Below are 11,852 nucleotides of genomic sequence, written 5' to 3'. Positions count from 1 at the left end.
TATTGATTAATGAAAATATAAAATAAATCATAATAATGACTATACTTTCTATTTTAGTCATGATTTAATTATTAAAAATATATATTAAAAAATTATTTTATATTTTTGTGAAAACGATTTAATCATGTATGAGAATTGATATTTAATCATTAAATCATATGTTAATATAATAACGATATAAATTAGGAGGATTAGAAGAATTATTGATAACTAACATTATTTTAAGAGTTAAATTTTAAAGTAGTTTTTGAATTTGCGCTCGTGTCTTAAAGTAATTTTTGAAATTAATAATTACTTAATTTTATTTCTAAAATTGCCCTTTAAAACTCTTAGTAGTTCCTAAAATAATTTCTGTCCATTCTTGCCATTGAAGAGGATTAAAACAACGTTGTTTTGTTATATATATATATATATATATATATATATATATATATATATATATATATAAAATAGAGTCTTCCCTTCCTCTTCTCCTTTCCCAACGTTCACTATTTCCTTTAATTTCCCTCTCATCTTTGATATCCCTCTCGGACCATCCACTAATGTTCATCTCAACTTTCTCTTCCTTTTTACCAAAGTATGCATCTTTCACCTCTTACAACTATTTTTCGCTTTTTAGGTTTTTCGCTTTCTTCATCAAACACGCAAAGAAGAAAAAGATAAAAAAAATGATAAGCTTTTTGGACTTGTACCATGTTCTTACTGGAAGGAGGAAGAACAAAGACTATCCTCTATTTTGCTATTTTTCTACATCAGTGAGAGATTGGCGAGTTGGAAGGAGAGATTGGAGTCGTCTGGCGGTGGCTCGTTGGCAATAACGGGGTGATGATGATAAGAAACCAAGGAACAAAGAATAATAAGGGGGAAAGAAAAAAAAAGAGAAAGGAAAAAGAAACGGGAGAGGGGGAGGGGGAGACTGAGGTGTTTTTTTTTTTAATAATACAAAACGACGTCTTTTTAATTCTTTTTAATGACAAGGATGGACGAAAATTATTTTAGGGACTACTATGAGTTCCAAAAAATAATTTTGGAGACGAATTTGAATAATTATTAATTTCAAGAATCACTTTGAGACTCGAATGTAAGTTCACAAACTACTTTAAAATTTAACTCTTATTTTAATTATTAAATGTTATTTTATGTATAATTAAATAAAAAATACTTTTTTAAAAAATGATTAAAAAAAAAGAAATATATATACTAGTACTAGAATCCGCATATGAGTGTGTTTGACACCAAAATCTTATTCGTGGTAAAATAATATACTGATTAGTATCCGTATTAATGCTTTATTTGGAACAAACATTATTAGTTCACTAACTTGATACGCATGCGCGCGTTTTTATGTATGTAACTTCTTTCTCTTGCGTATAAATAATCCTTGCTTAGCTTCTTAAGAGAACCATAACAATTAAATTTCTTATCCTTCTCATTATATACATTTGAAGAATACGAGTAATAGCAGAAATTAAACTTGAATCTGGGAGATCAGAGAATGGATTTGATTATGACATCCATCGATATTATAATGCCATTTTAGCTCTGAATCAATTTATATAAATTAAACATGATCCGTTACTTATAAATTTAAACTGAGCCTACCTATAAATCAAAACTACAATAAATATGTACAACAAACTGCACGAAATTTGAACTAAAATGGAATCATTTCTAAAAATAGTTGAACATGAAAAAACAAGATCCTAGATCAACAACATAACAACTTTATAAGCATAATAGCTTTATAAAAAATAAACGAATGGAAAGGAAGAGAAGGTATGCTCTTCATTTTATTATCTCTCTAATTTGAACGTTGGAATGTTTTTGTAGGTGTCCAATGTTATCGTTCTTAAAAGAGCCGACATATACCTCATTTAACTCAAGAAAAGACGAGTTCAGCACTGAACAGGACGAGCTTTACCTTAAAGCCGGCCATCCGCACGGAAACATTTGACGCCCATCATGAGGTCTAAGTTCTAAACTAACCCTACCTTCATCTCTCCTATCCTATTGTCGCCACTTTTTTGTAGGTCATAATCCATGGCGGACAAGCCTAGCAGCCCTCCCCTCCTCCCCCACTCAAGTTGAACTATTGGCCATCTACAAGTCTCTACGAGGGAAAAAATCAACGAATGGCCGACCTATTACGTCAGAAGCAAAACAACCAAAGTAAGGGAGAGGTGCACAAGAACACTGAGAATAAAGATGATCAAGATGAGCACACATTAGAAGCTAAGCCTATAATAACAACCTCCACGAAGATAATGGTGAAGAGGACTAATCCATTTTCAAAAGACATCATGAACTTTCAAATACCCAAAAACTTCACCTTACTAACAACACTGAAACCTTATGAAAGAATTGGCGATCCCAACATACATGTCATCAAGTTTTATACAATGATGTTCATGAACGGTGCATCCGATCTAATATTCTATTGTACATTTTCTACCTTTTTAGATGGTGCTGCCTTGATCTGATTTTCTAATTTACCTGCAGGTTCTATATCAAGTTTTGACGAACTAGTCGATCTCTTCATCAACAACTTTTTCGCATCAAAGATTTATGTGCACGATTCAGACTATCTCAACACCATAAAATAAGGACAACATAAAAACTTTAAAGATTACATGACGAGGTTTGTCAAGGCAACCACGAAGATACCTAACCTCAACCCGGAACTATATTGACAAGTATATTGACCGCCGAAGACAAAGACAGAATACAAAGGATCTCGGTTAACATTCTAAATCAAAGGACAATCATAAAGATAAGAAAAAAAAGATAAATGAAAATCCTAACTAACGTCACAGCATTTTTAATTGTATTTTCGGTGATTTTACAGGCAGATGATGTAGAAGCTTGGCCAGGAAGAGGTCTTACAGGACCATGATGTCGGTAACTGGCTCTAAGCCAACCTCAACCACCAACACAAACGTTCCGTAAATAATGTTCAATCCTTCAAATTGCAAAGCAATGGACAAAAACTTAAACGAAATCTGAACTGAGCCTACCTATAAATCGAAACTGCAATAAACGTGCACAACAAACCATAGAAAATTTGAAATAAAACGGAATCATCTCCGAAAATAGTTGAATGTGGATAAGCAAGATCCTAGGTCAACAACATAACTGTCTTATAAGTATAATAGCTTTATAATCAAATGGACAGAAAGGAAGAGGATGTATACTCTTTACTTTGAATTGCATTATATTCACTCTATTTTCTCTCTAATTTGAGCATTGGAGTGTCTTTGTATATGTCTACTTTCGTCATTTTTAAAGAAGTCGACGTATACCTCATCTAGTCCAAAAAAAAAAACGAATTCAACACTAAATAGGACGAGCTCTGCCTTAAAACCGACCATCTACAAAGAAATGAAACATTTTCACAGGCACATTACAATTTGAAAACTTTATTACCACAATGTTACGGTTTGAAAATTTTATTATCAAAATGGCATATATAATTTTTAAACTATTGATTCAGTGAAAAAGTGCCTTTTTTCTCAAACTTTAATCCAAATCTAATCCCTTTTAGTGAAATCAAATTGCTCACATAATTTGTCTGAGTAAATAGTTTGAAAATAATATCATTTAGGTAATAAGTTTTCGAAACAAGTATTGACAAAAAAAAAACACTAAACTTTTAATGAGCAAAAATGCCTGGAGTTCATTTCTTGTTGTCCTTAAAATATTTTTATATAAGACAAAATAAATCTATACACAATCATATTATTTGAGCATATCATATATATAATTATTTATATATCTTTATTTTGCTATAAATATATAAAAGTTCAGATAAAATATATTTTTATTTTTAATATTTATAATTTTTTTAAATATTTTAAATATTTAATTTTATTTAATTGTCTCTCATATTTTTAATTTATATTAAAATTATCTCTAAATATTAATTCTATCTAATATGTTAAAGACAAATATTTAAAGATAATTTTATTATAAATAAAAAATATTTGAAATAAAATTAAATAAATTAAAAACTTTAGAAATAAAACTGAATATAACAAAAAATTAAGAATATTTTTTAAAATAAATTCAAATCTTAGAGATAAAAAAATATATTTTATGCTAAATATTTTTTTTTTTTTGGTATTGACCCTAAATGTTCCCTTTAGTATATGTCTTTTCCGGGTCCGGTAATATCCTTTCTAAACACACACTTGGTAGGCCTATTATATTATTACAAGTATTACAAAAAAAATTCTCTGTTGGGCATGGCAAGCTCCGTTCATAGATATTTAGATTGATCGAAAACACTGGAAGAACTACTTTGAGTCTTTGACTACGAAAATGTATTCTAATTGAGCCAACTAACTATCCAATCCATTTCAACCAAAAGCCTGTAAGGTCCAGGTCCAAGTCCAAGAAAAAAAAATTTATAAAAAATTAAGAATTAATTATTCCGTTAGATTTATATATTTTTATTAAATTTATAATTAAATTTTTATATTATTTTTAATTTTATAATTAGATTTTTTTAGTATAAAAAATATTAAAATTTATTAAATATTTTTTTATAAATTGAAGGAATCACAATTAAGAATTTAATTATATCTTTGCCAACATATTTTTCAAAAAAATATTTAATTAATTTTAACGTTTTTAACATGAAAAAGAATTAATTATAAAATTAAAAATAGTCTAATAATTTAATTAAAAAAAATATAGGAATCTAATTAAAAATTTGATAAAACTACAATTACCAACAAAATAATTAACTAAAAATTAATTATCAAATTAATCTTGTAAAAATGGATTATTTTTTAAATTTGCTCATGACAAAATGTATAAATCAAAATAATTTTTTAAAGACTACAAATGAATCATTTTCGTCTTTTTGTCATTCTATTAATGATTTTTATCAATAGTTGATGATATGAAATAATATTGAAATGTTAACTAACAATATATATAATATCTAGCATGTTTAATTAGACGTTAGTCAAATATATTAATGAAAATTTATCAATTTGACTCTTTTTTTTAATTATATAAATCTTAATTCTAATATAATTTAGTGACTAAATTGATAAATTTTCATAAATATATTTATTCAACATCTAATTAGATATATTAGATATAATGTATATTGTTAATTAATATTTTATATTATTAATTATTGACAAAAATTATTAATAGAATGATAAAATAATAAAAATAATTAATTTATAATATTTTTAAAAAATAAATTTAATTATTATTATTAATAAAATTTTTAAAGACAGATTTAAAGAACGAATTATTTTTTAAAAACTAATTTGAATGATAATCCATTTCATGAATCGCGCAAAAAGAGAAGAATTTGACCCACATGTCCAAAATCAAGAAAAAATGTATATTTAAATCCACATTATTTAGGTAAGGTTCAAAGCCTACTAATTACTTCAATTATAAATTAAAGTTGTCGATATTAAATCCCTAAATCCGTTTCTAAAGCAAAAAAATGTAGAGGGTTACAAAATCACTATTAGGCCTTTACAAAATAAAATATTACATGCAACTAACTATGAAGGTGAAATTTACCGAAAATCGATATTGATTGAACCTTTATTTGACCAGAAAATATTGATTAATTTGTTATGAGTATCGCAATCACATATAATGTAATTTTTACCCAAACTCCTCTAATTACAAGAGCTGTTAGTGGAATCAAAGGAACAATATTATTAAAATATTAAATAAGAAAGCTAAAGGAAAGTAGAACATTATTTGTTAGTTGGTTTTGGACGTTGTTTTTTCTTTTATTATTTTTTGAGAAGCCGTCCCTTGAATAAAAGACAAACATCGAAAATAGGATGCCTTCGTTGATGTCAAGTATTTTACCACCTTTTTGTATTGGTCAAATGCAAGGAATGAAGTGCAACACAAGTACAACGAACGAGTATCAATAATTATTAGCGTAGGTACCTTTGAAATATACGAAAAATATCTATTTAATTTATATTATTATTATTATTTAAGTTTATTTTTGTTAATTTATATAAAAATGATTAAGAGTCTTAAATTATTTTTTAATTATTTTCTTAATTTATAAATAGATAAAATTCTGTATTTTTATCTTTTTAATAGTTTAAATATATATATATATATATATATATATATATATATATATATATATATTAAAATTTTTACTCATTTAAGTATTAGGAGGATAAATTATTAAACCTTCTAATAATCTAATTATTATTCATATTTTATTATTTTTATATTTTTTGTCTAAATATTGTTCAATAATTACTAAAAAATATAAATTTATGTTCATGTATGATAAATAAAATTAACATATTACAATGCAACAGTATAATTATAAACGAAATGTCTAAAATAGAGATATTATAAAGTAAATAAGATAGATATCTATATTATTATTTCTTTAAATGGATAAATATAAAAAAATTAATTCGAAATCACCATCGAATAAAATTCTTTTTCAACCCTATTTATTATTATTATCATTCAAAATCTCAATTCTCATTATTCAATTTTCATTATATTTCGATTAGATTTTCTTCTTAATTATTTTATATATCCACTTTTTACATTAATTTCTTCTCAACTAATATCAAATTCCATAATAATTACTAATTGATCTAGTTTATATTGACTTTTTTATTTTTGTTTCCTTTTCACCGTTTGAAATTTTTCTTCTTTACTCAAATTATTTTCGTAGTACTGTTTCAACATCAATTCTCTTTCCTTTATGTATATTCATCCACCAATATTTATTTTAAAATCAAGTATTTAAAAAATTAAACACTCATCATAATATGTTATATTATCATATTTCACACCTAATCTTATTCATATAATTATATTATATCTTATTATATTTTTCTTAATTTTTTTTCTATAAAAAATCTAATTTATTATTTTTTTATTTTTTTTATTACATATCTAAGAATAAGGATTGGTTTTTCTTCTAAAGGATATATAGAAGGAAATTAATTCAAAAACATGAATCAAATAAAATGTATGTGCAATATCACCAAATTTAGACTTATTTTTTTCTAGTCAAACATTCATGTCGACAATTTAATTCCTATTATATATTGGTTACATCTCTTAATTAATTTTTTTTCTTATAATTAAAATCTCTAGTTGGTTACATTCTCATTTTTCTAATTTTATTTCATGATGGATTATATGTAGGAAAAAAGTTATTCAAATACTCACACGAGAGCGTACCTCAACATCAAATTTTTACTGAATTTACATATTCAAATATCTATACTCATGATTGATTTATTCAAACTATATTTATGTAGTATATTTTTTAAATGATTTTTTTATAAATAAAATCTTTAATTTATTATATTTTAATTTTTAAATCATATCAAACAAATTGATTATATTAGAACTTTTCAATTATATATCATAAATTATTCTTTCTTTAAATAGATGTATAGAGATAACTGATGTTATTAAGACTCTTTTTTAATTCTACCTATTAAATTCTCTATATCTAATATTAATACTCTATTATATCCTAGTTATTTCAATAATTGATTCTTTTTTATGAATAAAATCTCAAATTTTTTAGATTTTTATTTTATATCATGTGATTAATTTTTTTAAATAAAATAATATATTAAATCTTATTATCGATAATTTTGATTTTTTTATTAATTTATTATATTTAAATTATATCACCTAATTATTTTTTTATTTAAATATTAAAAAATCTAATTATTTAATACATAACTTTTTTCTAAAAATAACATCTCTATTAGAATTATTGATTAATAAAAATATAAAATAAATCATAATAATAACTAAAATTGTCTATTTTAGTCATGATTTAATCATTAAAAATATATATTAAAAACTTATTTTATATATTTGTGTGAAAATGATTTAATGATGGATGAGAATTGACATTTAATCGTTAAATACTTAAATCATATGTTAATATAATAGCGATATAAATTAGGATGATTAGAAGAATTATTGATAACTAATATTATTTTAAATATTAAATGTTATTTTATGTATAATTAAATAAAAAATATTTAAAAAAAAAGATTAAAAAAAAAAAATATATATATATATATATATACTAGTAGTAGAATCCGCCATATGAGTATGTTTGACGCCATATTCTTTGTAAGATAATATACTGATTAGTATCCGTATTAATGCTTTATTTGGAACAAACATTATTAGTTCACTAGCTTGATACGCATGCGCGCGTTTTTATGTATGTAACTTCCTTCTCTTGCGTATAAATAATCCTTGCTTAGCTTCTTAAGGGAACCATAACAATTAAATTTCTTATCCTTTTCATTATATATATGTTCGAAGAATAAAAGTAATAGCAGAAATTAAAGTTGAAACTGGGAGATCAGAGAATGGATTTGATTATGATAGGGGTTGGTGCATTAATATTATTAACGGTGACAGAGAGAAGCAGGGGTCACGATTATGGAGATGCATTATCAAAGAGTATATTGTTCTTTGAAGCTCAGAGGTCAGGGAAGTTGCCACCAACACAGAGGGTTACTTGGAGGAAGGATTCCGCCGTCCACGACGGCGATCAATTTGAGGAAGGCGTGTCCCATTTGTACCGCAAAGTTGACTTGGTTGGCGGTTACTACGACGCGGGCGACAACGTGAAGTTCAACTTTCCAATGGCATTCTCAACAAGCATGCTAGCATGGAGTGTGATACAGTTCGGGAGTTCCATGGGAGCAGAACGAAAGCACGCTTTAGAGGCTATTCGTTGGGGCGCGGAGTACTTGATGAAAGCAACTAGCGTCCCTGGCTATGTGGTTGCACAGGTTGGTGATCCGTACAGTGACCACAATTGTTGGCAAAGGCCTGAAGACATGGACACTTCTAGAACCTTCTATGCTGTTAGCAAGGTGTACCCTGGTTCTGAGGTTTCCGCGGAGATTGCAGCTGCGCTTGCAGCTTCTTCCATTGTCTTTAAACGATATCAACTTGCTTATTCTGCTAGGCTTCTTCGAAGAGCTAGAATGGTATTTAATTTGAACATCAATTATTCCAATATACTGTATAGCTGATTTGTTTGTTATTCTTTGTCTAATTAATTTGCAATTTAGGTGTTTGAGTTTGCAGATAAGTACAGAGGATCTTACAATGACGGCCTTGGACACTGGGTATGCCCATTCTATTGTGATTATAGTGGCTACCAGGTGTGTAATTTTACATCCATATTATGAGAGTATATTAGAGGAGTGCTAGGGACAGCAACTTTTGTGATTTATAGCTATTAAGTAGCCATCAATAATATTTTTAATGGTATGAGATTTTATCTAATGACGTAAAATTACTCATTTTTCTTTTGCTAGTTATATGCTGATTATAATTTAATAAAGTTACTGGCCCTAGACTTTTCCCGTATATTATTCAAGCTTCATTTATATTCATTATAGTATCTGAAATCTATACAGGATGAATTGGTGTGGGGAGCAGCATGGTTGTTTAAGGCTACTAAAAACTCGTATTACCGGAAATACATTGACGAAAACATTCACAATCTCAAAACCTTCGCTGAATTTGGATGGGACTCCAAGGATGCTGGCATCAATGTGCTTCTTTCTACGGTACTGCAATATATAATAATTAACTAAGTCGTAATCTTTCTTTAATTATTCTGAATATTATTTAATTAATATGTTTTTGTTTATTAACAACAGCTTATGATTAGTAATAGTAGTAACTCTAATGCGGACAAGTTTATCTGTTCTGTGCTACCTGAATCGCCTTCCCTATCAGTTTCATACTCTCCAGGTAATCAAATTAATTAATAAACCAAGTAATATATATTGTGGGTTAATTAAGTTAATTAATATACGGTGTTTATGAGAGTAGGAGGGCTTATGTTCAAGCAAGGAGGGAGTAACTTGCAGCATGCAACGGCATTTTCATTTCTTTTCCTGGTTTATGCTGACTATTTGAAGAAAGTTAACAGACACGTTGACTGTGGGGGTAAAGCTTCTGCAATATCCCCAACGCGACTTATACAATTTGCCAGAAGCCAGGTATACTTAATTAATTGCATAAATTTATCATATTAAATTAATATTAGTTAGAAAAAAATAGTCTTTTACTATTATTAGCTATTTTTTATGAAAAATGATAGAATATTAGTAGAATTTATTATTTTTTATTAATAATTAATTAGTAATGTTTAAAAATATAAAATAAAAAAATGTTATTTAAATTGTTAGATTAAAAAAATTAGATTAATAACTAAAATATTAATAAAAAATTAAATTTTATTAGTTTTTGAACTTATTTCATTCTTTTTTCTTCATTAGCTTTACAATAACTGTATTAAAAAAAATACGCAAATTAAAAACATAAAGTAAATATTTAAGTAATAGTAAAAAAGTATCACAAAACTATTTTTACATAAAAAGACATATTTCAATTAATAAAATTAATTATATATTTATTTAATTTTTAAAAAGTATTTTTTTGGTGTCTAATTTTTAAAAAGTATATTATTATTGGAAGTAATTTTTATTAAAAGAATTACTATTACCTAAATACTAGAAATGTTAAATATTTTAAAATTTAAGAAACATGTAAAACATACAAGTATTAATAGAACAAAGAGAAGAGAGAGTGTAGATACATACTACTCTAAAAATATTATTTGTATACTAAATAAAATTAATTACTATATATATTAATTTATTTTTAATATATATATATATATTTTATAATAGTGATTGAGTTTAATAACTAATTTTAATATTTACTTAGCATGGTTGATACTGCTCATTTTATTTTTTCTTTATTCTGCTTTTTTTTCTAGATAAATTTGATTAATATATCAAAAAGCAATAACATTATATGAGTTTGTAAGAATTCAATTTTTGACGAACTAAACAACGCTAACAAAGGGGAAAAAAAAAGATATTGGTAATAAGTCTAATAACTAATAAGTTGAAGTGATGGTGAAAATGCATATATAGGTGGATTACATATTAGGAAGCAACCCATTGAAGATGTCATACATGGTAGGGTACGGAGAAAAGTATCCACAAAGAATACATCACCGTGCATCTTCATTACCTTCCATATATATGCAGCGTGGCCACATCGATTGCAAAGGAGGATCCTCTTATTTTCAAAGCCAAAACCCTAATCCCAATGTCCTTCTTGGAGCTCTAGTTGGGGGACCTGATATCAATGATCAATATGCTGATTCTCGATCCGATTTTGTGCACTCAGAACCTACAACCTATATAAATGCACCTTTTGTTGGTGCTTTGGCATATTTCAAATCACATCCATCCTCAAAACCAAATTAAATTTTTTCCTATAAGCATGCATAGGATTATTGTATTAAGAATGTAAATGTAACTAGCTACAATTATGGTAGATTGTATATAGCACTTCTGCCAATAGAAAGTTATAGAATAATGTAATTATTTCATTCGGTGTATTATTACTTGGTTCCTTTAATTTTATTTATTTATTGACAGCATATATTATAAGAAAATGCAACTTTTATAAAAAAAATTATAAAATTTGCTTATTAGGTTATTTATTTTTTCACCCATTTATTGTTTGCATTCTTCAATTCATTATCTTTTATACTATTTGATATTTAAAACTCTTAATTTCGCTTGTTTAACTAGAATAATTGGTTAACCACCGTTGCTTATTTTGTCCATTAATTCTCGTGGGATCAATACTCACTCACTGTAGATTTATTACTTGATACGACCCGATACACTTGCCAGTAATTTGGATTGTAAAATCCGTATCAGTCATCAAAACTAAGAATAGGATAACAATACTTTACCATAATTTTATTGACTGTTGACAATCCATACACATCCTCCAAA

General features: G+C 26.3%; 1 protein-coding gene across 1 annotated transcript; it reads left to right on the top strand.

Annotated features, from left to right (window-relative positions):
* Positions 1–8,444: 8,444 nt before the first annotated feature.
* On the top strand, positions 8,445–11,312 carry LOC130965563 (endoglucanase 8-like). Its single transcript, XM_057890331.1, has 6 exons — positions 8,445–9,005; positions 9,090–9,182; positions 9,441–9,593; positions 9,687–9,780; positions 9,862–10,031; positions 10,974–11,312. Exons 1-6 carry the CDS (start codon positions 8,655–8,657, stop codon positions 11,310–11,312), a joined length of 1,200 nt encoding a protein of 399 aa, XP_057746314.1. The 5' UTR covers positions 8,445–8,654.
* The last annotated feature ends 540 nt before the right edge of the window (positions 11,313–11,852 follow it).

The sequence above is a fragment of the Arachis stenosperma genome, chromosome 3 (assembly GCF_014773155.1).
Source record: "Arachis stenosperma cultivar V10309 chromosome 3, arast.V10309.gnm1.PFL2, whole genome shotgun sequence".
NCBI classification, from domain to species: Eukaryota; Viridiplantae; Streptophyta; class Magnoliopsida; order Fabales; family Fabaceae; genus Arachis; species Arachis stenosperma.
The sequence above is the reverse complement of the archived record's forward strand: the minus strand, read 5'-3'. Positions and strand labels throughout refer to the sequence as shown.

Bases quoted from the DNA above. Each gene is read 5' to 3' on its own strand.
- LOC130965563 (XM_057890331.1), top strand. From the start codon at position 8,655: ATGGCATTCTCAACAAGCATGCTAGCATGGAGTGTGATACAGTTCGGG. The intron at 9,006-9,089 runs GTATTTAATTTG...TTTGCAATTTAG, and splicing joins TTCTTCGAAGAGCTAGAATG to GTGTTTGAGTTTGCAGATAA. The intron at 10,032-10,973 runs GTATACTTAATT...ATGCATATATAG, and splicing joins TACAATTTGCCAGAAGCCAG to GTGGATTACATATTAGGAAG.